The sequence below is a fragment of the Penicillium crustosum genome (assembly GCF_028827405.1).
Source record: "Penicillium crustosum strain IBT 35664 chromosome Unknown utg000003l_segment0_segment0, whole genome shotgun sequence".
Lineage (NCBI taxonomy): Eukaryota > Fungi > Ascomycota > Eurotiomycetes > Eurotiales > Aspergillaceae > Penicillium > Penicillium crustosum.
Window position 1 is genome coordinate 1,113,209 of NW_026623124.1, and position 25,721 is coordinate 1,138,929.

The following is a 25,721-nucleotide window of genomic DNA, read 5'->3' on the forward strand; positions in this document are numbered from 1 at the left end:
GGTTTGAGGGTATTTGGGTAATCGGGCACCGAATCTTGCTGCCTGTTGGTTTATTTTGCACATGGTGGGTGACGAGAACCTCAGGATGCATGTCGAATTGTAGAATAGTTAAGCAAACCGAACAATTCCTGGCTTTTCTTGCAAAGTTATTGCTTGACTGGGGCTAGTTTATAAAGGCGGCTAAAGATTCCGACCATGGCCAAAAGACTTGAGCGACAGGTTGAAATTGGGGAAATTTGCGGATAGAGGAATAATAACGGTCGAAAATAAAAAAAGAAGTTCGATAAGCCCAAGAATATCAACATCATGCCATATTTGAAAATGATGATGATGCTTACTGGGTAGAGAGAGCCGGTTTGGGCGATGAACCAATGAGGAGGCAGCCAAACCAAAACTGCGCTAGTCCCGACCGGATCCTCGCCTTTCCACCTCAAACCACAAGAAACGTCTTCAAGTCATTCCCCATCCACGATCCTCCTCCACTCTCTCCTAAGCCGTGCCCTGGCGTGCTCTCTGGCTTCCAACCCCTCGACCTCCCTCTAATTACCTCAATTGAACCCGATTTCGACGTGGTGCTGCCACCTCCCGCCTGCCGCACAATGTTTCTTCGCACCATCTCTCGCGCTGTCCCTCGCAGCACCGCGGCCATCCGTGCTGCCCCGACTGCCTCTGTGAACGCCCTGCAGACCCGCGCTGCTTCGGACCATGCCATTCCCAACCCTACCCTCGCCAACATCGAGAAGCGCTGGGAGGGCATGCCCCCTCAGGAGCAGGCCGAGCTCTGGATGCAGCTCCGTGACCGCATGAAGGTCGACTGGCACTCGTTGACCCTCCAGGAGAAGAAGGCTGGTATGTGATATCCCTAGAACAAGTGGGCTTGAAAGGCAGCCTTTCGCTTCGACTACCCTGAGCCTTCCGAGGTTATTGGTCTCGGGATGGCGTGACCCCTCGAACATCCACAATTGTCTTTATAAGTAGTCATCTTTCGCTGACTTCAATTCTTTCTTTCCTACAGCTTACTACATTGCCTTCGGTGCCCACGGTCCCCGCGCCCAGGCCCCCAAGGGTGAGGGCTTGCGCGTGTTCGCCAAGGTTCTCCAGCTCACTGCTGTCTCCGTTGCTCTCTTCTACACCGTCCACGCCTTTGCCGGCAAGCAGCCTGGCACCATGTCCAAGGAGTGGCAGGAGGCCTCCAACGAATATGCTCTGGTACATATCCCTTCACCCCCTTTTCAATCGCAGGCGGGAGAGAAGTCTCTGCCCCAGACATATTGGACGATGCTAACCTATCCGACTACAGAAAGAGAAGATCAACCCCATTCACGGTATCAGCAAAGAGGGTTACGAAGGCAAGGGCTTCGTCCAGAGCCCCCTGCCGAGAAGTCATAGGTGTACTCGTTGCCCGACCGGGAATGATTTGATATCTACGCGCGGACGGCGACACCCATCGCACGACCTAGAAGTCGATTTTATTGCCAGCTACTCTTTCCATAGCCATGTTCGACATGTCTTTGTATCGGAGGATGGATCTCCGCCCGTGCGCGCGACTGTTGACTGTTCCCCCATTCTATCTTTCTTGGCAAGCATTGGAAAATGCGTGTATCCCGTACTGTGCTATAATCAATGTATCTCTTTTGTAGCCATAGAACATGAGCTTTTGATGAGTATAAGATATATAAAAAATACGTGTAATAGTTTCCTACTCCGACATGGCGTGGTCTACGGAGTGAATCGGAAGCCAACGTAACTGCGGAGAATCCCTGCGGGAACATGGTTTCGAGGGTAACAAAGGGATATAATAAGGGTTAGGTCCGTTGTTTCTATGGAGATTATGTAGAAAAACAATATAAACATGAATCAACATAAATTATAATGAATATAGTAAATATAATTATATAACTACTCCGTAGTTACTAAATACTAACAAGGTCTATCGATTCGGAACTGGTTGACCCCCCAACACGTCAGAGTTTTTCCGATATTCGGACCAAAGGGGCCATTGACTTTCACAATATACTTTGTATACCCTTTGAAACACCTTAATGATTAGCTTACTTCTCTTTCAATATCATAAAGATTTCTAAGGTTTCTCCCGGGGAACGATGTCATTGAGAAAAAAAAGGCAATAATATGCTGTGGCTCCCCCTGCACCCGGCCGCCAAGCCCCGGTGTGTGTGCGCGAATTCCAGAGCAACGGGTTGAGCTCTTTCCTCGGTCACCACCTCACTAGACAAGATTTGTCTCAATGGATATTTAAAATTAATAGAGAGCAAGATTGATATCTAAAAAACCATTCTCAATTAGAAAATTAAGCTCTTTTCCCTGTAGAAAGCTCAAGTTGGTGCTCGGTTCATCACGGGATCGTCGGCAAAACCGCCCCGGAAAGGCTAAGGGCGACCAGTCCCCATCCACCAACCTCTTCCCTTCCTCTTCTTCCCTCTTTTCCCGTTCCAACCTCACCTCTTCCTTTCATCACATCTCGCTCTTCAACACCGTCATTATGTTCAAGAGGTATGATTTGATCATCAATTGAATCCTCTTCTCCTTTTCTTATCGAAACTAATTTTTTTATTCTCTCTAGCGGTCTCGCCCGGTCCTTTGGGAGGGCTGCTTTTGCCCGGACGACCCCCGTCGCCCGCGCTTTCCAGCCTATCCGCTCCAATGCTCTCCCGGCTCTCACTGCCCGCTTCGCTAGCTCCGATGCCACTTTGACTGGAAAGGTTCACCAGGTCATTGGTGCCGTCGTTGACGGTACGTGTTGTCGACTCCTGACGGAAATGGGGACCACGCGAAAATCTTTTCCCTGGACCCAATCCATCACCGAAACCATCGCAATCAACCCCAAAATCATCAACAAAACCGTATCTGACTTTCTATTCGCCATATTACAGTGAAGTTCAGCGGAGAGAAGCTCCCTGCCATTTACAACGCCATTACCACCACCAACAACGGCCAGAAGCTCGTTCTGGAGGTTGCTGTACGTGATCTGATTGGCTGAACCTTGATTTCAAGTCTGCAACACAAGCTAACAATCGCCTTCTAGCAACACTTGGGTGAGAATGTCGTCCGTACTATTGCCATGGACGGTAAGCTTCACACCCCCTTCCTCACCCCTTTCTCGGGCCACCGTGTCGTTCCCTACCCGATTGGGGGACCCACTGAGCGGTGACCCTATAGTTGTATGAGAGCTTCAACTAACGTCATCTAAAGGTACCGAGGGTCTCTCCCGTGGTGTCATCGCCGAGGACACTGGTGCTCCCATCACCATCCCCGTCGGTCCCGCCACTCTCGGCCGTATCATCAACGTCACTGGTGACCCCATTGACGAGCGTGGTCCCGTCAAGGCCACCAAGTTCGCTCCCATTCACGCCGATCCCCCTGCGTTCGTCGACCAGTCCACCTCTGCCGAGATTCTCGTCACCGGTATCAAGGTTGTCGACTTGCTCGCCCCCTACGCCCGTGGTGGTAAGATTGGTCTCTTCGGTGGTGCCGGTGTCGGTAAGACCGTGTTCATTCAGGAGCTGATTGTAAGAATTGCCCTCTTTCTCTTTCTTGCATTGAAAAACTCGGGATCAAATGGCTTACACTTTTGACCTTTTTTAGAACAACATCGCCAAGGCCCACGGTGGTTACTCCGTGTTCTGTGGTGTCGGTGAGCGTACCCGTGAGGGTAACGATCTGTACCACGAGATGCAGGAGACCGGTGTCATCCAGCTTGAGGGTGAATCCAAGGTCGCCCTTGTGTTCGGTCAGATGAACGAGCCCCCGGTGCCCGTGCCCGTGTTGCCCTGACCGGTCTGACCATTGCCGAGTACTTCCGTGACGAGGAGGGTCAGGACGTGCTGCTCTTCATTGACAACATTTTCCGTTTCACCCAGGCCGGTTCCGAGGTGTCTGCCCTTTTGGGTCGTATCCCCTCTGCCGTCGGTTACCAGCCTACCCTGGCTGTTGACATGGGTGTCATGCAGGAGCGTATCACCACCACCCAGAAGGGTTCTATCACCTCCGTCCAGGCCGTTTACGTGCCCGCTGACGATCTGACTGATCCTGCCCCCGCCACCACCTTCGCTCACTTGGACGCCACCACTGTGTTGTCTCGTGGTATCTCCGAGTTGGGTATCTACCCCGCTGTCGACCCTCTCGACTCCAAGTCCCGTATGCTCGACCCCCGTATCATCGGTGACGAGCACTACAACACCGCCACCCGTGTCCAGCAGATGCTCCAGGAGTACAAGTCCCTCCAGGATATCATTGCCATTCTCGGTATGGATGAGTTGTCCGAGGCTGATAAGCTCACCGTCGAGCGTGCCCGTAAGCTCCAGCGTTTCCTGTCCCAGCCCTTCGCCGTCGCCCAGGTCTTCACTGGTATCGAGGGTACCCTTGTTGACTTGAAGGACACCATCGCCTCCTTCAAGGCCATCATTGCTGGTGAGGGTGACGACCTCCCCGAGGCCGCCTTCTACATGGTTGGTGACATCAACGCCGCTCGCGCCAAGGGTGAGAAGATTCTCGCTGAGCTTGAGAACAAGGCCTAAATGTAATTTTGTCATTTGCTAGCTAGCGCCCGTCTTAACTTCCCCCTTCCATCTTCAAGCTCCTTCTCTCCTTTTTTTCCTCTCTTATCCCTCACCTATTCTCTATTGGTTCTCCCAGTTTTCATTTTAATTCCCTTTGTCAGAACACTCAAAACGTTCCAACGTTGTATGCGACAACATCATTTTCCCTTTTTCGAGGCGTGTATATTACAATGTACATTACCCGATCTAAGAGAAAAAACAAAATGCAACGAAGAAAGGGATTTGATTTCACTTCCATTTTGCACTGCATCGTCGTCGCTCAACGTTGGAATACCCTTGTTTCGTTCTTTCTAGACTCGATCCGAAAGGAACCCGAGCAAGGGAAAATGAAATGACTGGGATTATTGAGGGCTGAATCGTGGTGTTGGGAATTTGAGGATGAGGAGTTTCGGGGTTTACGTTGGTGGTTTGGGGGAGGTTGATATGCGTTCGTCTATCTTAGCGAGTTGATGGGATTTTAAAGCCGGTCTGGATTGGAGATACCTTACACAAACCCCCCCTCGACCGGCGTGTTTCATTATTTTGTGTATTTAGAGTTCAAAACCTGATTCTCGACATTTCCTTTGTGATTGTGTCCTGGGTTTTTGTAGATGTAGATGTAGATGTAGCAATTGTAGGTGTAGGGGTAGATCTAGTGTGATGTAGTTAGTTCATGGATGGTTTGGGAGATGTGGATGTGCATTTCCATATACAGCTAGCTGGTTTATGTATATTAGCTCGGTCGTAGTTCGTTCTCATCACTTTACTTGTCCAAATTATATGATCTGGTCCATTTCAAATTATTCTTACTTACAGAGAAGCGTGCAGCACAGTATCTTAAAAGCTTTCTCTGTCCAGTCTACAATGGCGAATGCGTTAAAAAAAACAATGTATATGATATGAGACTGCTAGACATAGATAGTTGTGATTAGAAACAAAATGCAGGACATTACCCATCGAAGAAGTCGTGACAAGCACACCATCAAAGAACAACACCCAGAACCAGCATTAGCCAGCACAAGATATTGAACCCCCGACTCGGCCGTGTGCAAGACACAGACATGGACTGGCATCCACGTTCACATTACAGAGTATCTTCCAGAGCCAGGACCTGTAGACACATAAAGTCAGTAAACCAAACACAGAAAGACAGACGAAAAAGCAAAGAAAGGAGAGAAGACAACATACCAAAGCAGTCCGAGTAGGAATATAAACCTGCACAAAATTCCCCCTCCCATTCCAACTCAAATCAGTAGTAAAGAACCTCGTCTCCTTAACATTCCTCCCAAACCCACCGAACTCCTTCTCATCGGTATCTAGCACAATACGATACGTACCAGGGACATCAACCCCAACACGATAATCCGTAAAGCTCTTCTTGGAATTGAAATTGAAGATCCAAAGCAACCCAGCCCTTTCAAAGACAAGAACCTTGTCACTCTCATTCTTCAAACTGATATACGCCTGCGGCGCAGAAAGCCATCCGTACTTCTGCTCGGCCAGCTGCATCCCGCGATCGAACTCGTTCAGGAACTTGTACCGTAGAAGAGGGTCTTCAGTTAGGTTTAGTTGGCGGCGAGCGTACCAGAAGGAATTGTCGTTTCCGGCACGTGGGAAATCAAGCCATTCTGGGTGTCCGAATTCGTTGCCTTCGAAGTTTAGGTAGCCTTCGCCGCCCAGAGCGTGGGTTACGAGCCGGATCATTTTGTGTAGGGCCATGCCGCGCTCGATTACGGGGGTGAATTCAGTTAGTGTCGACATGTGTGTGTACATCTCTTTGTCGCAGAGCCACATCATTAGGGTCTTGTCGCCGACGAGGCTGTGGGGATTTATGTTAGTTGGTTGGTTGGTTGGTTTGACTGGATGGATGGATGGGTGGTTGGAGGTGCTCGAGGATTGGACTTACGCTTGGTCGTGGCTTTCGGCATAGGCAATGGTCTTCTCGCCGTGGCGGCGGTTGGTGAGCGTGAAGGAGATGTTGGCCATGTCCCACTCGTCGTCTGTGCTTTCCTTCAGGAGCTTGATCCACATATCTGGGATGGCCATTGCGAGGCGGTAGTCGAAGCCAGCACCGCCTAGCTTGTGGGGTAGACACAGTGCAGGCATGCCGGAGACATCCTCTGCGACTGTGATGCAGTCTGGGTAGAGTTCGTGCAACATCTCGTTTGCGAGGGTGAGGTATGTTACGCCCTCCTCGTCGACAGATGGTCCGAAGTACTCGTGGTACCCACCGGAGAAGCCACTATTTCTTTTAGTTAGCAGGCTCTTCAGAAATATAGTAGAAGAATGCACGTACGTTCCGATACCGTGGTGTGAATAGAGCATGCTGGTCACACCATCGAAGCGGTATCCATCGAATCCATACTCTTCCATCCAGAAGCGCAAATTACTCAAAAGGAAACGTAGAACCTCGTGGCTTCCATAGTTGAACAGACGACTGTCCCACAGCTCATGACGGCCCTTGGCACCGGCGTGGAAGTAGAGGTGATCCGTTCCATCGAACTCATTGAGTCCATCAATGACGTTCTTGGAGGCATGGCTGTGAACCACATCAAGCAGCACAACCAGTCCCAAGCTGTGGGCTGTATCAACAAGCTCCTTCAGATCCTCTGGGGATCCGTAGCGACTGCTCGCCGCGAAGAAGTTGTTCACCTGGTACCCGAAGCTAGCATAGTACGCATGTTCCATGATGGCCATTAGCTGAATTGCATTATATCCCAGATACTTAATGCGGGGGAGCATGTTCTTCGTGAACTCCTTGTATGTAGCGACTCTAGTCTCCGGTGACGAGATGCCGACGTGGGCCTCGTAGATGCGTAGACTCTCAGGCTTCTTGGGCCGCGGGTGCTGGAACTTGTATACGTCTTCCGCGGGCGGGTTCCAGAAAACGGCATCGTATGCCGGCGACACGGTCAGGTCTTGGACTACGCGCTTGATCCAAGCGGGGATTCGGTAGATGCGCTCGCCGCTGGGGAGAACCATTGTGATCTGTGGGGATATTAGCGGGATGCTCTATTGATGTGTAGGGCTGATATGCTTACCTTGATCTTGCTGTCGTGGGGAATAGCGGCGGCGCCGTCCTTCGCTGGTACGGTTACATTCCAGATGCCGAAGCTGTTCTTCGTCATGGGGTTGGCATTGACGTCCCAGTTGTCTGCGAGTCTCAGTCAAGCTCCTCAAATATGGCTCGTCCACAACGTACTGAATTCGCCGACCAAAGAAGCCTCTGTTGCGTTTGGTGCCCATTCTTGGTATTTGATTTCCCCGTTGGGTTGTGCATGTAGTCCGAAGGTTTCGTAGCCCTGATAAGTGCATTAGTTTAGAGAATAGCAATCGATGGACATATAATTCACCTTGCTGAACTTGTCCAAGCCACCCTCTGTTTCATTGATGGTCTTGGCCCATTCCTCAACTACCTGGTATCTGTGCTTCAAGACATCGCGATGGGGTTCCAGCCAAGGATCCAGCTGGATAACACCTAAATTTTTTTTTTTTTGGTTAGAATTAGAATTCTATTTGAAAATGCGAGTAATTTCAAGCTTACCTGTGCCATCTGTAGGAATGTTGGAGCTGTCAATGGTAGAAGACATATCTGGTGGGGAGAGCTGGGGGGAGCTGGGGAGTGGAGAGAAGATGGTCCAGATCAAGGAAATCCAGCGCGGGGACCTCTCAACATGTGACATCAACCCCTCAACGCTTTGTCCTTCGGGTTTTTTGACTTGTTTTTTTAAAAGTGGGTTTTACGCTTTGATCTTTTGTAAATTCAGTCTTAATAAATGCATATACTACATTGTAGCATTGGACTTTGGGTTTCAAGCTGCAGTGGGGATGTGGAGACGGGAACGGATCCGCAGGTACAGCTGTTTTCAGACTATAACAGACTACGTCTATCTCTATGACGGACTAGAACAGACTATATTTCTCATTTTTAACACATCGGAGAATTGATTCGGATATCTTCAAATCTTCCAAATAGGTTTTTCGGAAGTTTTGTGCTATAAGCTTCATGAGGTGGCAAATTTTGAACCTGGAAGCTATATACATAGATCTAGGTTACATAGATACTCGGAGGACACTTTCCCGTTGATCGTATTTTCTCACCGGGTGAGTACTATGATCTCAAAAGTTACACAATATTGTGCAGGTACCCGTTCAGGTACATCGGGTCTAGTTTCCTTAAAAAACATAGGTTGGACGACCTTTGGCTAGACCAGCGATTTTCTGCATTGGGATCTAGTTGTAAGACCAGTTATAATCCACGGGGAATACTTGGGATGGAAGTAGGACACTGTGTACTATAGCGTTGATGAACTAACAGCTTCTCTAAAGAAGCCTATGAAAGGTACTTGCATTATTAAAGTGCCCAGGTATTCCAAGGCCCTCTAGACCGATGGGTTTCCGTTTTAGTGCTTAGACCTTGCCGCTTTTGGCTACAACTGAGCACGCCCCTGAGCCAAGCTATAGTTACATAGGAAGTGTCAAGGGAAAATATTGATTGATTTAATTGGCTTGAGAATTGAGTATATTATTTATATTCTTAATTTATCGCCGCATCCTGGACACAATAAAGCTGCTGCGCTTGAGCTAGATCTGGGCACAACTAAATCGCCAAATAGAGCCATAGCACTTTTTTATGAGTTTCTCAAAGAAATGAGGGGAATAAAGATCCAGACTTTTCTTATCAATCATGTTTTATAAAAAAAAAGCACGCTAAAGACAGCTGTCATAGAAAAGAAGAGGGTTTTTAAGTCAGTCTCATATAGAGGTGTAGGCCGTGTCGTATGCCGGCTCAGGTCTCTGTTCCACACGGTTGCGAGGTAAGTTCCGGGTGACCACTCCGGCTGTTAAATAGTTGACCATCACCAGGAGCTCGGGGAGAGTACCGAAGATAACGCGCACTGGCAAGCTGCCTCCGGAGGCCGTGTGATGAGCAAACGCACTAGCAACCGCATAGATAACTCGAACACCAATAAGAGGCATAGCTGTTAGAAGTGGTCACCACTACATGTTTGCTCCCAGTACATTTAGTCTTCTACATGTAATAAAGTTAATAGCCTTATAATATAAATATAGTCTTTACATTAGCTTCTTACTAGGCTTCTACAGAACTAGGCTTCTATAGAGCCCATAAAGCCCAAAGCCTAACCCAGCGCAACCCATAAATAGGTAGGCTTTAGGCCTGGTTTTCGGGCCCACAATATGCTTTAGGCTTTTTTCTTGGGCCTACGGCCTATGGTAGGGGCTTATTAGGGGCCGCCCTCTCCGTTCTTTGTTCCCGCATGCCAGTATGGGAAAAATCATACACGTGGGGTTTATGTGAGGTATACACTTTATAAAGGATTTGGAACATTCTTTGGAAGATGGAGGGCTTTTCTGTTCCTGATACCACTTGAGGAAAATAATATACAAGCGGGGGTTTAGGTGTAGGGTCCCATCTGGATCAGGCAATGACAAGGACCCTGCATTGATGTAATTCGATCAATCGCGGGCACTCGACAGTGCTAGGTTTGTCTGAATGGAAATTGAGTAGAACTATGCAATTCCGGATCCCTTAGGTTCGAACCTAAATCGAGCCTGAGAGAGTCGCGATCCGACTCTGGTTCTAAAAGTTGGAATCTGAGTCGGACCATGCCGAGGTCTAATGCCTACTAAACGCCGTGCGAATTGCCTACCACTTGACCCTTTACCAAGGTCGTAGTGAATGACCCGTCCAAACGTGTCCGATGGCTGGCTCACTACGATATACCCGAGTCCAATATCCGCATAGTTGCTGGGCACTCCTCCACTAATGCCAACTAGTGCAGGGATTTATCTTCCACCTGTCCACAGAAACATTGATTTGGTAGATTTCTCGAACAGTCCTCACAACTTGGCCCCAATCCTCACTGTACTCCCCTTTCCCCCATCGCTCTCAATCCCGTCCCCATCTAGCAAACCCCGACGAAGAATCTTCCCACTCGCATTTCTCGGTATGACCTTAACAAACCTCACCCCACCAGTCAACTGCTTATACCTTGCTAACCTGTCCGCCACATACTGCTCCAATATAATATCAGATACACACTCAGTCCCAGCCGTCAAAACCACATAGGCGCGTGGTTGCTCCAAACAACCATCATCGCCATCACCACTAACAAAACCCATAACAGCGACATCACCCACGCGCGGATGCGTCAACAGCACAGCCTCGATCTCTGATGGGGAAACCTGAAAACCGCGAACCTTGATCAAATCCTTCTTGCGATCGATAATGTACCATTTCCGCGTGTCCGCGTCGCACATGGCTATATCACCTGTTCGGAGCCACCCATCTGTGTCAAGGGACGAGTTGTTCGCGATGGGGTTGTCGAAGTACCCCGATGTAATTGTGGGCCCACGAATGTAGAGTTCCCCTGGTGTGTTGGAGGCGGATATGTGTCTTCCATTATCATCGAGAAGTCTACGTTCGACATGTTAATAAGGAGTTTTGGTATGCGGATTGTTGGGAAGCAGGTCTTGAAGAGGGACGCACTTCGCCTCTATGTTTGGAACAAGTCTCCCCACAGACCCCGTCTCGTCACATTCCGGGTAGGGGAACATCATCGATGCACAGCATGACTCGGTCATGCCCCAACCCTGCGTCAGAGGCACGCCGGGTGCGAGGAGCCGGGTTGCTTTAGCCTGCATGTTTCGAGACAGAGGGGCGGCGCCGCAGACTATGTTTTTCAGTTTGCGGAGTGCAGTGTCTCGGTGGGGATGGGTGGATGTTTCTAGCGCGTGGAGGATGGGTGGAACGATGATGAGATCTGTGATGGGGTATTGATTGATTAGGTCAAGATATCGGGTCAGGTCAAAGCGACGCATGATGTACATTATATAGCCGGAGCGGAGGGCGCTGATGTGTACGAGGGGGGCTATGGCGGCATGGAAGACGGGAAGAGCGATGAGGAATGTCATCTGTTGTTATTAGTTGGGCAACAGAGTGAGCAACACAAGGATATGTGACCCACTCGATACGGTCTTGGATGTGCCTCAAACACAAGGCAATGCTGAGCAAGCAGATTGTGGTGGGTGATTTCCACGGCCTTGGGAAGGCCGGTAGTTCCGCTGCTGAAGAAGCGAGCGGCCGTAGTCTTCTTCGGGGCGATAGGTCGCAGCCAGTCCGACTCGACATGGTCTAAGAGCGTTGTCCAGGATTGCAGGCCGGTGGAGAGCATGGCACTCCCGTTGGGATCATAGACCCAGATGTGGTCATGGCATATACCGACCTGCTGAGCTGAAGTCATCACTGAGGACGCCAGGTCAGGCTCGGTGATGATAAACTTGGCCTGCGATGTCTTTAAATGGTGCTCGAGCTCCCAGGACCGGTAGGAGGGATTGGTGCCTGTGAAGACACCACCAGTTCCGATGATTGCCAGGACGAAGAGGCTATAATGGAGCTGGATAACAGCTGTGAGTAATTTTTACGACCAATTATGACGAATCGAGATTCGGACTGACGTTGTTGAAGGCATGTACAGCGACACAGTCATTCACTTGCACCCCCGCCGCTCGCAGGCCGGTGATCAGACGCCGGATGATGGTTCGGGCTTGGTTGAAGGACACTGTCTGCGTTTGGTCCTTAGTATCGACGTAGATCTGGAGGAAATTATTAGTATGCCACCGCCTGACCGGGTAGAGAGATGCGCATACCGGTTCATTCGGATCGTAGGTTTTTGGGTCGTTAAAGATATAGGAGAGTAGATCTTGTTCCGGTAAAGGGACTCGTCGTTCAGGCTCAAATATCATGTTTGCTGGAGGGTGAGACGAGATCAGGGAATTGATAGCAACGCATGAAATAGTTAGGGTGACTGTGGTACTCTTGCTCGGAATGATTGACTGTCGATGAATAACAGCGATAAATTCGCAGCTTTCTGTAGAGGCGCTATCGGGTAACAAAATATTCCCATTTTTTTCACAAGATCCTAGACTCAAAAAGGAATTCGAGGGCAGAGTTTAGGATCCGATTAACTGCAACAGCCGCAAATAAAGTTTCGTAAAAACATCCATGGACCGCATGAAACTCCTCATACCTTCACTGATCTGCATACTATTTTACACCGCAGCAGCCACAAATAGAGTTTTGTCAAAACATAGTATGATACTACATACACGTTCACTGATCTGCATTCTGTTCTACACCGCAATATTGATTCTTTTGCCTTGCGCCTCCGATGCCATGAGTCTGTGGTCTGGTTCCATGGTTCGCATCTAGATCTAGGTGAGTCGTACAAGAGATGTATGTACCCTCAGGTGATCGTCTCGACAGCCCCTACCATCCCTCATTCACTATGAGAAAATACCATGCGCTAGGAGCAGCAGCAGCAGCAGCAGCAGCAGCAGTTCTCTCTGGCCTCTTCATCATGAGGCGGAATCGCCGTCGCCCTTCGCCGTCGCTCGTCCATGAACGGGGCCAAGTTGTCGTGATTACAGGAGGGTCAAGCGGGCTTGGTCACGAACTTGCGCAGTTATATATAGCTGCGGACGCGCGAGTGGCCATCCTGGATATCAAAGACGAAGACGAGGATGGCGCGTGCGCTTCCTCGACCCGATACTACAAATGCGATGTCTCCAACAGCGAAGACGTGGAGATGACGTTGAACCGGGTTGAATCCGAGGTAAGTGGAATGAAGGGGAGAATGGAGCAAGTGAGAGACTATTTCCCCGTGGCTGACGTTCATTAGCTTGGACCCCCGAAGACCCTAATTAACTGCGCCGCAACGAAAATCAACCAACTACCATTTTCAGATCTTTCCAACGACAAGTTCATGCAAACCATCGCAATTAATCTCCTGGGCTCGGTGAATACCACTCGTGCAATTTTGAACCGGGCCGTCTCTAACCAGCGGAGCGTCACCATCGTCACTGTAAGCTCGGTGGTGGCGCACCTCTATCCTGCCGGATTATCTGATTACGTAGTCAGCAAGGCCGGATTGAGTGCCCTTCATCACTGTCTTGAGGCGGAGGCTCGTTTGGAAGCAGTGGATGATCAAGTGAGATTTGTCCTCGTCGAGGTGGGACAAATGGACACTCCGTTATTTAGTTGGATCAACCCGCCCAACCCATCGCTGGCTCCCGTCCTCTGTCCCCGGTACGTGGCGGAACAGATTGTCCGCCGCCTTGGTCAGGACAAAGGTAGTAGTATTCTTCGGTTGCCAATGTATGCCTCTTGGGTCTGCGGATACGATATGCTTCCACCGCAATGTCAGCGCTGGGCGCGGCATCTCATGGGGGTGGATATGGCACATAGTCCCAAGGGGGTGAAGGATATCTGATCATTAATTCAATGTGCATCTGCGATCTATCATTCTGGATTTCATTGGTAGGTGTATATGACAAAGTTTTTTCTGGGGCATATGAGTGAGATTTAATGCATTCAAGACCTATACGATCCTGTATTTTCCTCAATCGGGAGTTTCTCAATACTCGCGTGAAAGAGCAACATAATGTATGTCGCGAGGGTATAGCAATACTTGTAGGTGACTTTATCAGCTTCTTTCCAACGCATGGTGATGAGACGAATAGCAACGACCATCATAGAGGCTAAATGACATCCAGCCAGGCCAATCATGTCGGCGGGCATACTGTGAATATTTCGGCCCGGATACATGCTAGCTCGTAGCAGGTTGGCCACCGCCGTACCGGCTATGATGGTGGCAGTCGTCGCTCGGAGCACCAGCTGGCCTCGGGAGCCAAGCAGCAGCGGCAGAGTACGGCGACCTGTGGCGCGATCGCCCTCCATGTCATGGAACTCTTGAACGTGGATTGTCATCACGAGCCAGGAGAAGAGGAGGCATGTGAGGGAAGTATCGACCTGGTAGTCTGGTAGGGCTTCTGTAAGAAACGCATCGAGAAGACTGAGCTGAAGAACGGCACCCAAGGCTGTAAAAACGTTGCGCGCAATCCAATGATCCACCTTGGGCCAGATATAGAACACCAGGACCCAAAGCTCCCACAGGATGAGGATCGTGGCAGCGGAGCTGTCAACCATCAAATAGATCAACGCGGGGAACAGGATCCAGCTTAGGAACCAGCGAACATAGGCACCTTTAATGTCGAGTCTCCCTGAGACAATTGGGCGATCAGGCTTGTTGATCGAATCTTCCTCAACGGAAAAGGCTTGATTGGCAATGTCAAAAGAGTACGAAAAGGCGAATGTGATGATTGTCATGCCCGGAAGCAGCCCTCTGAGATGCTTGGGAGCGAGACTGGCATTGAAAAAACGAGTCAACAGACACGCCACTGAGTTGCCACAATGAGCAGTCCAGTTACTGCGTAAAAGGGCTATGGTCAACTGCACTTCGTCTACCATGACGGCCCATCCAGTAATCCTTAGAGCCCACCGCTGAGAATTAGTTGATGCGCACAGGAGCTGGATGGGAAGACGATGTAGACTTACAACGCGTCCACTACTGGCTCTCGAGTCATAGTATTATGTTTGGTGGAGTTTAATAGGTCTCTGATGCCAATGTGCATCGAGTGGACAACGTGAAACCGGATTAAGTACGATTTCAGGTATGGAGATCAACTCATATGAACTTCCAATGCCACGAGGTCCATGTACGAAAGTTTAGTTTATGCACTGGTGAATCCGATGCATTCAACAAAATGCGCAAAGCACAAGGTGCCACGTACGAAAGTTTATTTTATTCACTGGTGAACCCGACGCATTCAACAAAATGGGCAAGGCACAAGGTGCCATGTATGGTGTGTAGATCACACATTAGACACACTGTCCGAGTCGGTCTAGGATATTAGAAGATCATCGGATGCAGTTCGACTTCAAGCAGTCGTCGCAATCCCTTAAGAACTGCTAACTTTTTTTTTTTCTTTATTCTCGGGTATCGGTCACTTTCCAAGCACAGATCCTCAAACATGGCTCCTTACTATGATGGGCTGGCTGCGTTTCTCTTCCGACAGCTCTTCTGGGCCATCCCCGATCCACCTCCAGTTCGTCTCGACGGACAGAGGGTATTGGTGACAGGGGGTAACTCGGGGGTCGGTTACTACTTAACGTCAATGTTGGTCTCTCGCGGCGCCGAGGTGGTCATGGCGGTGCGTTCCATTACCAAAGGGAGAGAAGCGAGAGATACGATCATTAACGATGTTCCCGGAGCTCAAATATCTGTGCGAAATTGTGACCTCGGCTGCTTTGAGTCGATGCGTACCTTCATTGCCGAGCTACACCGTGATGGGCTCACTTTTGATATAGTAGTGTTTAACGCCGGGGTGTGGTGCGCCGAATGGATAGCATCGGCGGATGGACTAGATATGACGCTTCAGGTATGTCGTTGTCGGCTTTCACCATGAGACAAAGCATATCGACCACCCTATAACTAGGCAAGTTGTGACAGGTTAATGTGCTGGCCAATGCCTTTTTGGCCACCTCGCTGCAGCCTCTTTTGCGATCTGGAATAGGACGACCTGCCCGAATGGTATTTGTTACCTCTGAAGGGCATGCCATGATTCCCACCAACTTCAGGCGCGACGAGAGGATGTTGGCTCAGTTTGACTCGCAGTCCCCTCCGGGCGTCTTTAATCACTACACGCATTATTACTCGTCGAAGTTATTCGGCCTCTTGTGGGCGATGGCTTTTGCTCGCCGTGTGGACCCGGAAAATGTTTCCATCGTGCTCGCCTCTCCTGGCCTCTGTAAGAGCAACCTATTTCGGCACGTTCAGTCGGGTCCGACCAACGTCCTTACCTGGTGCTTTGCACGATCTTGTCTCGATGGGGCCCGAATGATCTTGACCGCTGTTCTTGAAGAACGCGATTGTCGTTCTTCTCGTCCTGAAGACACCTACTACAGCCAAGGCGGCATTGCCCCGTAAGTGGTGTTCCCCAAACTCTAATAAGGCGCACGCTGACCAATTAGGGTTTCCCGGTTTGCTTCTGCGCCAGCAGGTCCTTTTTGGCATGAAAAACTGTGGGACGAGGTTGCTCAGTGTCTCAAATCTGTGAACTGTGCGTTGTGATTCTACTGCGATCCGTTGAAGGAAAGGTGGAGTTCTGGTAACGGTCTATATGATGTTACGTGGGGCGGAGATTCTAGTGCATATGCATATTCCATTTTCTAGCTCACCGATTAAAGTCGGGCCCTTGATGTAAGGAGAACAATGTTTGTCAACTTTTCAAATTAAAGTAATCGGATTCAACATGAAGCGGGTGGGGTTCGCGCGTATCCTGGAAATGCTGTATCAATCAAGCCATTCTCCCTTTGTAGTAGGCTCTGGACCGTCACGATTTGTCGAAAGGATGACTGTCAGCATCATTCCGTTGGTAGTTTAAAAGAGACCCGTGTCGCGGACTCTGGCAAGCTCAATCCACTGCATTCGCTCGTCACTCTTCAACGGCTACCAGTTAATCCCAGAAATCATGGCGTCCCACTTTATCCCAATGACCCTCACGCCAATCGATCACATGATGCCCATATGCTACATCACATTCTTTTACTCATTGTCGGTGAAGAATCCGAGCCAAGGTGTCGAGGTCCTTGATGAAGCCCTCGAGCGTCTGGTGAAAGAGTGTCCACTTCTTGCATGCAATGTGGGCCGGTCCAGCGCGAATGACGCCGCCAGGGAGAATGTCCTTGAGATTCAGCCGGCTTCGATATACACATTTGCTCAGTATCCATTACTGCGGGTCCGCCTGCATGAGACTCAATCCGTCACCGATCGAGATCCGGGTGACGGTCTGTTCGATAACGCATATCGCGCACTCCCATTATCACTGGCCACTGATTTTCCCTGTCCGATCATCCGCTGGCAGGCTAATGTCATGCGGGACGGAATAGTTGTCGCCGTGTCTTTCCATCACTCTGCCCTGGATGCAGGTGGCTTCTACATGATACAGCAAACATTGGCCCACCTCTGTCGAGATCCGAATCGCTCCCACCTGGGAATCGACCTAGAGTCCGGCCTCCTCCAGGGTCGACGTTGCTTGGCCCAGATGCCGACTATCAGCCCTTGTGCTGACCTCCAACGAGAGGACGAGAGCAACGTCCGCATGGCTGACTTTGACCTGCGAGTCAATTTGGTCAGTTACCGACTCACACTCCTGCCCCGCAGAGTCCGATCCCTTCAGAATTCTTGCAATGCGCAGGTCTCGGCAGGTGCTATGAACTCAACTGGAAAGCATTTGTCGTCCAATGACATTATCTCAGGTCTTCTATGGAGATCTATCATATTGGCTCAATCGCATTCAGATGCGTCACAAAGTATCGACTCTAGGGGTGAAAAAAGCTCTATAATCCTCATAAGCGAGATTCGTCGAAAGTTGATGCCTGCTCTCCCTGCTTCCTATCTGGGGAATGCCATAGTACAGCAGGTGGCGACTACGGATACTAAATCGGTGCTAGTACCATCGACGCTCGAACAGAACGAGCTGGTCCAGCTGACGCACCTCGCCCAAAAGATTCACGATGCATCAATGCAGGTGACCGATCTAAGTGTCAAGTCACTCCTGCGGCAGAAGCAGCGCGTGCTCGATTGGCGTCCTCAATTCAAGCAAGGAGACGTCACGTCGACAAGTCTCCGCCGGATGCCAATTTATGATCTCGACTTTGGGACTGTTCTCGGTAAAGTAATTGGCTTTGATAGTCCGGATAATAGGATTGAAGGCACCGTGTGCATGCTACCAGCGTCTTCATCGTCCATTGATTCCCTGTGGGACATCCGCATCACGCTGCCTCCCAATGTGCTTAGTCGACTGCGACAAGATTCCTTAATCCAGTGGGCAATGGGCCTAGCTCTACACCCTCGCTTATGAACCAATCATGACTATGTCGCATATTGGCCCATGAGATGGGTGGGGGAATTTAATTTTCTTGGCTAGACTGGCACCTTGAGCCTTAGATCTGGACGCAATTGTGGTCCGCATCAATGGTGGGGTCGGGCTGTTTTGCGGTCGTATGAGTGATCGCCAAATGGAAATAGTATGTTGAGAGATCGTGGTGGAGATTTGGGCGATCCTGGTCGACGCTCTAGCGGCATCAGCTAAACTGAATTCACTTGCTCCTTTATCGCCTCTAATATCCTCTAGAACTTCAGGTAATGGCCAGTGCTTTCATTTTGCCGAATCCTGTTTCTCCTCTGACTTGCACTTCAATATGTCCACTTCAGAATATTATGACATTATTATCATTGGTGCGGGCATTACTGGGATCAATGCGGCGTATCGTGTCCAAGCATCCCTCCCAGATCTTACATACCTCGTACTCGAAGGGCGTAATTCTTGCGGCGGCACTTGGGATCTCTTTCGCTACCCCGGCGTACGACTTGACTCTGACATCCACACATTCGGGTTTGCATGGCATCCCTATCAAGGCGATGAGACTATGCTCTGTGGCAAGAATCTTCTCAAGTATATAGAGGAAACAGCGACGCAATTTGGCATTACCGACCGCATCCGCTGTAACCACCGAGTTACGAAGGCAGCTTGGTGTTCAGCAAAGAGTATTTGGAATATTAACGTCGTTACCGGTGAAATGGAGCGTCGCTTCCACGCCAAGTTCATTCTCTTCGCCACTGGATATTTTGATCACAACACTCCACTACCAACCGAGATCCCTGGACTCGCCAACTATAAGGGAGTTGTGGTGCATCCCCAATTCTGGCCGGAGAAGATTGACTACTCTGGAAAAAGAATGGTCGTCATAGGGAGTGGCGCAACGGCAATCTCGCTCATCCCTAAAGTCGCCCAAACGGCCGCTAGCGTGACAATGGTTCAAAGGAGCCCCAACTACATCCTCTCTATCCCGTCTAGCGGTGAAACCTCCGTCGTGATCCGTATGCTACCAGACTCGATATCTTACATGCTAAAGCGAGTAGGGTGGCTTGCAGTGACATTGGTGGGGTATTATCTCTGTCGCAAATTTCCTCGCGCAGCGAGAGATTATCTTGTGCGGCTCGCCAGCCAACAGCTACCAGATCACATTCCCCCCAATCCTCACTTTGAGCCTAAATACCGCATCTGGGACCAACGTCTATTGGCCTGTCCGGATGGAGACTTTTTCTGCAGTCTGCACAGCGGTCGAGTGAACGTCGAGACGGGGAGCATTGATACATGTACACCGGATGGGATTAAGCTTGACAATGGTTCGCACATCCCAGCCGATGTTATTGTCACCGCAACAGGACTGAAACTCCAGATTGGTGGGGGTGTTGTCCTGGAAGTGGATGGAAATCGATGTAATATCCCGGAGAAACTAGTTTGGAACGGCATGATGCTACAGGATGTACCCAACGCATTCTTCGCGCTCGGATACCTCACAACGGCGTCATGGACAATGGGAACGGACCTAACGGCCTTGTTTGCATGCCGATCGATCACCCACCTGCGAACAAACCAGTTCGCCAAAGTTACTCCTCGTTGTAATCAACCCAGAGAACCAGGGCCGCTGAGTCCTATCTGGGATTTGAACTCGACCTACATGGTCGCCGGCCAGAAGGAAATGCCTTTGGCAGGGAGTTGTGGGCTGTGGAAGCCTCGTCGGAATTATGTTGTAGATTATTTACAATCTCAATATGGGCCCTTTGGAAATAGTCTCGAGTGGTCAAGAGTGACCTAAATATGATGGCTTCAATATGTATGACTATGCAGGCACTTCATCCAGCTGAAGCAAGAACTCGAAGCCAAACGCTGAGCGGGATCTCTCCCAGAGAGTATATACATACAGAGGCTAGTCCACAAAGAATAAAGAGTGAAGAATCAGCACATTCCCATAAATCAAACCCATATATAAGAAATAGCCACAAGCACAATCCGGGTCGATTCAGCAGCAGTCAATGGGCTATACAAGTACTATGGAGAACCCTCCGCCATACTATCGGAGTCACCCATACGAAACACAGGGAGATGGCAAGACTGGATTAGTTCAGGAATATTACAAATCGAATCGAGATAGCTTGGGTCAAGTTTTGCAGGCGTTTACGAGGGAGATTTGGATTTTAACTGGTTTGCATTGCAACTGAAATATGAAGACTTCCGAAAATGACGCTGGAAACGATCACCATTGGCGCCAGAAACGACCGTCTTTCCCGGCACGACCTCGGGATAGTCCTTAGATCATTAAGTTGCCGGATTTGCAGTTGGTAATTTACTAGTTGTTTCTAGTAGTGGGTTAGTATTGCTAGTGTGAGGTAAGAAGTATAAATTACGCCGTAGGAAGCTTGTAGGCATTATGCCGACGCCAAGAACTGCCCTATATTCTGGCTAAAACCGAACCACTAGAATTTTCTAGGTAGTTGAGATTGATTATTGAATTTTCCAGTGTTAAAATAATGAGAGGGAATTTCGGGTTTTTAGGGCCAATAGAATGGCCAGGAACAGTGACGTGCATGTGATAAGCACCTTAACTATCACCGCAGCTAATATAAGCCAACAAACAAGAAAGGAACCTTGATCGTAGGCCTGGGGAATATGGTATAACAGGGAATATGCATAAGTGTCTTTGAAGGCTGAGTTGAGGCTACGAGAGACAGCCAAGTCTCGTGCCAAGCTTTTTCTTTCTCGTTGCAGGCCAACCACGTGCGACATCAGACTTCGGGGGTGCCTGGGTATTAGGAAGTGCGCGTGACATTGAGTCTAGCTAGTCCAGGGTTGTTTTTTATTCCTTCACGATTAATGCAGGTGGTGCGCCAGGTAACCTTAGCTGCTTAGGCGTCCCGGTTCATTCTTAAATAAGTCGGCGGGACGGCGATGCACCTGATATGATTGGCTAGCTCGAGTAGTCATTGATTATCTACTAGTCCAGAGGACAAAGAATTGGTACCTTGCAGTGGCAAGAGTGATAGAGGGCCTTAGGTATCCTGGTTATAAACGGCCTTAGGCGTCCTGACTGAAGCGAGATATGGGCTGAGTGACAGGGGAATCTGGGAATTTTGGCTGGAGCGGGCTCTGGAATAAGAAAGGATATTCTTAAATGCTACCTACCAATGTATAGGGGGGGTGATTCATCTGGGTGGCCTGAATTGTCCAAGTTACCTCTTGAATCAAGTATAAAGCCTGCATTATCTATCGTACAAAACCGACTAGAATCACGAATCCAATACGAAAGTACCTATCAGACACCATTGTTGAAAGAAATTCAAGATGCGCTTCACTTCGCGAATGTCGTTAGTCCTGCCCATGGCGATACACGCTATGTCAACCATTGAAGGGGCAGCGGCAGCCTGCTCGAATGGACTTGTGAACGTTGTCTTCAACGGGCCCCAGAACTCGTCCCAATTCCCCGAGAAATTCTCCAAGATGCCTGGTGCTTCCAACTGGCTCACTTTCAAATTTGGAACCGAGACTAAGCAGATTCCAATGCTGGGAAACAACAAGGAGGCTGTGCAGAAGGCCATCGACGCGGTCAACGGCCCAAACCCACCAGACTACCTGCTCACCTTCAACGAGCCCGACCATGATTATCACACCGGCAAAGTGGTTTTGACTCCCCAAGACGCCTCTGCTCTTATCAAACCGTTGTTGGCGTCAGCTGGAAACCATACGAAATTCATCGCACCGGTGCCAGCCGCCCAAATGAGCTCCTGGCTTGATGAGTTCTTCAACGCATGCCAATGCAAAGACTCCTTCGCTGCATACAACGTTCATATCTATCGAGGAAACGTCGAGGACGCCAAAGCGGAGATAAACACTTTCCACAACAAGTTCAACGATAAGCCTTTGTGGGTTACCGAGATTGGACCGGGAAACAGAACGACATCTTGCCCGAATCCGCCCCCCTGGGACAAGACGACCAAGTTCATGCAAGAAATCTATGCCTGGGGACAGTCAACTGAATGGATCCACAAAATCTTTTGGAACACTGGCAATCAGATCACCAGCCATGTAGACAACAATGTGTGCAACTCTTATCTACTTGATGGCAACAATAACCCAACACCACTGCTGGATCCTTTCAACCACTTGACTTGTTAGTGAAGATGGCTACTGCGGCTATAGTGGTGAGCAGCCGAAGCTAGATAATTCTACCTTCTGCTGAAGTACCTCTATTTCTGGGTTACCATTTCGAACCAGTGATTGTTGTCTGACAATCGACCGCTGTTGTCAAGCAAAAAATGGGAAAAGAGTCGTTCTTTTGGAACGTTTTGTATCATTATTTTGTATTATTTTGCTGAGTGGAGTGATAGTTGAGAGATTGGGAGATTGTTAGTGGGGTTGAAGAGGACGGTAGTCACTAGTTATAATCACTTCCCCTCGTCTTACACCGTGGTCGTGGGAAAAGAGGTGTCCTAGGAGTACCAGAGAATATAGTTATGAACTGTGAGGATGTCACGTAGATGTAGATGTGGACAGTGCACTCTAGATAAATAATCAATTTTAAAGAAAGCTCTGGTCGACTCTAGATACAAGTGTGGCGGACAAGCTTAAGCATCAACTAGAATTTAAAAGCCGAAACTCATATTGATCTCTACGGAATAATCTGGTGTGATTTTGGCCATAAACACGACAATGTATGTATCAGATAAACTGCCACGAAGTCATTGACAACACCAACTTAAGATCGGCAGCAGCCTTGCCTATAAAAATCCGCCCCCATCATCCCCTGTCCATTCACTGCTTCAAACTGGCCAGATTTAACCCCTCCCCACCCACGAATCTCTCGATGCAAATAATTCCCTCAAATTTTTGCCATCACCAAATTATCGTCGTTGATCAGTTAAGCTTCTTAAGCAAGCCCCGTCAGGAGAAACAGCCAATCGCCGCGCAGTGACAAACGTCTAAATCTTCCCCGCCAAGATTCCAAATATAGCGGAGAGCAAATAGACCATGCAGAAACAGTTTGATAACCCAATGTCTTCCTCGCTGTGCAGTAGGTGTCCCACTTTATATGGCTGCGGGGTAAGACTAATAAATAATCCAACTATCTCAGACGAGTGCAAGAAAGCAGAGAAGATTCTTAGTTCATTCGTGAAGCCCAAAAAATGGAACAAATCGAAATCGAAGTTAGAGGAGCCAGAACTAGGCATCCCACGCGCAATCCTCTCGGGTGCAAAGGTTCACAACTCGTCTCCAAGAATGAAAATATAATCGTATCTAATATTTTTATTATCCAACAGGCCCTAGTGATTTTCACAGTCGTGAAAGCAGGCGCCGTAGCTTCAATGCGCTTCGGATCAGGCCTCATTGTCGCGCGACTTCCAGACGGCACCTGGTCCGCCCCGTCAGCTATGGCAATGGGCGGCATCGGTCTCGGCACGCAGCTAGGCTTTGAAATGACGGATTTTGTCTTCGTGTTGAACAGTGAGCAAGCTGTCAAAACATTCACCCAATCAGGGTCCGTCACCCTCGGTAAGAGTGTCTCCGTTGCATTAGGTCCGTACGGACGAAGCGCGGAGCTGAGTGGTGCGATCAGCTCGAAAGGAATGGTGGGCATGTTTGCGTACTCGAAGTCACGGGGCATCTTTGGTGGGAAGTCCTTTGAGGGCGGGATGATCGGAGAACGGCCCGAGGTGAATAAGAAGATGTATGGCGTTACGTTGACGGCCAAGGAGCTTCTTAGTGGAAAGGTTGATCCGCCGCCTGATGCAGAGCCTCTCATGCAACTTCTGAATTCGGACAGGTTTAAGTTCGGGGATGAGGGCGATGTGTCACCAGTGGCCTCTATAGCTGGTTATCCTGCTTACGATAATCATCAAGAGGTCGTTGAGATGCCTGCGCATGTACCTGATCTGCACAAGGAGCCGGTTGAACTAGGGGCTGAAGAGCCCTCAAAGCTTGCCGAATTGGATGCGGGACCTGGTCATCAAATTTTCGAGTTGTATTCTGGGGATGTTGACTCTAAAGTTTATGAGCTCGATGCCTCCCAGTCGCTTCCGTCTCAGGTATCAAAGGACGGACATCCCACATCAAAATCCCCAGTGATGCCACCCTCCAAAGACTCAGCTCTTGAATAGGAGCTGCCCCCGCTACCTCCATAATGATTTTACGTCGAAGTTGGAATATAGACTCCAGAGGCTTGTAAGCTAGGTCACTAGACGGAGGCTCCGGGAATGCCAGTATTCAATTCACTAACAGTAAAATAGTCGGACTATGATATTACCTTTTCCTTTAAATATGCATGGATAACACCCATCAGCTGCTAAGGAGTATCGAACTTAATTAACACAGCTGGTTTGCAGAGAGGGATGACACAGAGACAGCTTGATTTCCCCATCGTAGTATGGGCGACTCAACTCAGCCCACACTCACTCAGTTTCCGCGTTTCATTCCGAATCAGAGCCCTCGCTGATGTGGATACCATGGGACTCACGCAGACTTCTACACGTCAGAGTTCCCATTCCGGATGCCAACATGGAATCAAGAACTGCAGCAGCGGTGACCATCAGCCTGGATGTCACCTGGCCAGGCAGCTTCTTGGGGGCCAGATTCGCTATTTGGTCGACACCACTTGCCGCAAAGAAAATATACCCAACCATCCAGGCCAATTGGCTCTCGTGCTCAATACAGCCCGCCCCGAAGAGTTTGCAAAGATGGTCTGCACAAGCCTTCTTGATATTAGTCAGAAGGAGCCAACAGGTCCGGTGCGTTAGGAAATAGTCGAATGTAATCTCCGGCTCTTCGCCTTGCAAGGCGAGCCGGAGTTTGAGAAGCAATGTTTCTGCGGACATAGATCCGTGGGATTGATGGCCCTGACCTTTCTGTGAGGGGTTCCTAACGTCTTTTATAATGTCATAGGGGCTGTCCCCATCAGTATTTGCTCCCCACTTGGCTTTGTCCACAATGGTTTGTAGATCTGCCCGTGTCATGTCAGTTTGTTTGGAGCCATAGCAAAAGCGTTGCTTAAACATGAGAGAAACGGATCCCTGCTCTATCAGGCCTTTGGGCCCGTTCTTCGAGCCCCGGAGTGGTTGATCTCGACGGTTCTTAGCAAGGGTTGCCACGGAGTATCCCATACGTAGGCAAAATCGTTTGATGTACTCATCTGGGGTTCGTGGGAGCCCGCCAACCCAGAGTTCTGGGTGTATCGCTTGCAAAATGTCCAGATCAGCCCATCGCCCTGCCAACAGATTCTCCTGTCGTAGAGCGTTGTACAGATGAAGCGAGTACAATACGGAACCCCAGGCCCCGACAAAAACAATCCCCGCCTCTTGATACAGCATTTTGAAGCTGTAGAGTAACATGCCGCAGAACAAAGGATGC

General features: G+C 49.5%; 12 protein-coding genes across 12 annotated transcripts; 7 read left to right on the forward strand and 5 right to left on the reverse strand.

Moving 5' to 3' along the window:
* Positions 1-371: 371 nt before the first annotated feature.
* On the forward strand, positions 372-4,535 carry N7487_007470 (F1F0 ATP synthase subunit beta; the record flags this gene model as incomplete). Its single annotated transcript, XM_056875200.1, has 10 exons — positions 372-849; positions 1,016-1,209; positions 1,301-1,611; positions 2,329-2,511; positions 2,582-2,751; positions 2,892-2,977; positions 3,044-3,086; positions 3,211-3,527; positions 3,604-3,703; positions 3,754-4,535. 10 exons carry the CDS (start codon positions 372-374, stop codon positions 4,533-4,535), a joined length of 2,664 nt encoding a protein of 887 aa, XP_056727388.1.
* A 1,105-nt stretch (positions 4,536-5,640) lies between these two features.
* On the reverse strand, positions 5,641-8,146 carry N7487_007471 (1,4-alpha-glucan branching enzyme GLC3; the record flags this gene model as incomplete). Its single annotated transcript, XM_056875201.1, has 8 exons — positions 5,641-5,667; positions 5,745-6,375; positions 6,463-6,798; positions 6,853-7,544; positions 7,598-7,710; positions 7,759-7,858; positions 7,910-8,034; positions 8,101-8,146. 8 exons carry the CDS (start codon positions 8,144-8,146, stop codon positions 5,641-5,643), a joined length of 2,070 nt encoding a protein of 689 aa, XP_056727389.1.
* Positions 8,147-9,311: 1,165 nt separating this feature from the next.
* N7487_007472 (uncharacterized protein) lies at positions 9,312-9,536 on the reverse strand (the record flags this gene model as incomplete). The annotated part of the gene is made up of 1 exon (XM_056875202.1): positions 9,312-9,536. One exon carries the CDS (start codon positions 9,534-9,536, stop codon positions 9,312-9,314), a length of 225 nt encoding a protein of 74 aa, XP_056727390.1.
* Positions 9,537-10,418: 882 nt separating this feature from the next.
* On the reverse strand, positions 10,419-12,323 carry N7487_007473 (acyl--CoA ligase; the record flags this gene model as incomplete). The annotated part of the gene is made up of 5 exons (XM_056875203.1): positions 10,419-10,995; positions 11,068-11,492; positions 11,546-11,974; positions 12,036-12,173; positions 12,228-12,323. 5 exons carry the CDS (start codon positions 12,321-12,323, stop codon positions 10,419-10,421), a joined length of 1,665 nt encoding a protein of 554 aa, XP_056727391.1.
* Positions 12,324-12,865: 542 nt separating this feature from the next.
* On the forward strand, positions 12,866-13,849 carry N7487_007474 (uncharacterized protein; the record flags this gene model as incomplete). The annotated part of the gene is made up of 2 exons (XM_056875204.1): positions 12,866-13,192; positions 13,259-13,849. The coding sequence occupies 2 exons, from the start codon at positions 12,866-12,868 to the stop codon at positions 13,847-13,849; spliced, it is 918 nt and encodes a 305-aa protein (XP_056727392.1).
* A 101-nt stretch (positions 13,850-13,950) lies between these two features.
* On the reverse strand, positions 13,951-14,886 carry N7487_007475 (UbiA family prenyltransferase; the record flags this gene model as incomplete). Its single annotated transcript, XM_056875205.1, has 1 exon — positions 13,951-14,886. One exon carries the CDS (start codon positions 14,884-14,886, stop codon positions 13,951-13,953), a length of 936 nt encoding a protein of 311 aa, XP_056727393.1.
* A 563-nt stretch (positions 14,887-15,449) lies between these two features.
* Positions 15,450-16,549, forward strand: N7487_007476 (uncharacterized protein; the record flags this gene model as incomplete). Its single annotated transcript, XM_056875206.1, has 3 exons — positions 15,450-15,857; positions 15,929-16,401; positions 16,450-16,549. 3 exons carry the CDS (start codon positions 15,450-15,452, stop codon positions 16,547-16,549), a joined length of 981 nt encoding a protein of 326 aa, XP_056727394.1.
* A 400-nt stretch (positions 16,550-16,949) lies between these two features.
* N7487_007477 (uncharacterized protein) lies at positions 16,950-18,341 on the forward strand (the record flags this gene model as incomplete). Its single annotated transcript, XM_056875207.1, has 1 exon — positions 16,950-18,341. One exon carries the CDS (start codon positions 16,950-16,952, stop codon positions 18,339-18,341), a length of 1,392 nt encoding a protein of 463 aa, XP_056727395.1.
* Positions 18,342-18,681: 340 nt separating this feature from the next.
* N7487_007478 (flavin-containing monooxygenase) lies at positions 18,682-20,142 on the forward strand (the record flags this gene model as incomplete). Its single annotated transcript, XM_056875208.1, has 1 exon — positions 18,682-20,142. The coding sequence occupies one exon, from the start codon at positions 18,682-18,684 to the stop codon at positions 20,140-20,142; it is 1,461 nt and encodes a 486-aa protein (XP_056727396.1).
* A 1,523-nt stretch (positions 20,143-21,665) lies between these two features.
* On the forward strand, positions 21,666-22,496 carry N7487_007479 (uncharacterized protein; the record flags this gene model as incomplete). The annotated part of the gene is made up of 1 exon (XM_056875209.1): positions 21,666-22,496. The coding sequence occupies one exon, from the start codon at positions 21,666-21,668 to the stop codon at positions 22,494-22,496; it is 831 nt and encodes a 276-aa protein (XP_056727397.1).
* Positions 22,497-23,372: 876 nt separating this feature from the next.
* N7487_007480 (lipid-binding SYLF domain-containing protein) lies at positions 23,373-24,475 on the forward strand (the record flags this gene model as incomplete). The annotated part of the gene is made up of 3 exons (XM_056875210.1): positions 23,373-23,391; positions 23,452-23,576; positions 23,639-24,475. 3 exons carry the CDS (start codon positions 23,373-23,375, stop codon positions 24,473-24,475), a joined length of 981 nt encoding a protein of 326 aa, XP_056727398.1.
* A 309-nt stretch (positions 24,476-24,784) lies between these two features.
* Positions 24,785-25,681, reverse strand: N7487_007481 (uncharacterized protein; the record flags this gene model as incomplete). The annotated part of the gene is made up of 1 exon (XM_056875211.1): positions 24,785-25,681. One exon carries the CDS (start codon positions 25,679-25,681, stop codon positions 24,785-24,787), a length of 897 nt encoding a protein of 298 aa, XP_056727399.1.
* Positions 25,682-25,721: the final 40 nt, after the last annotated feature.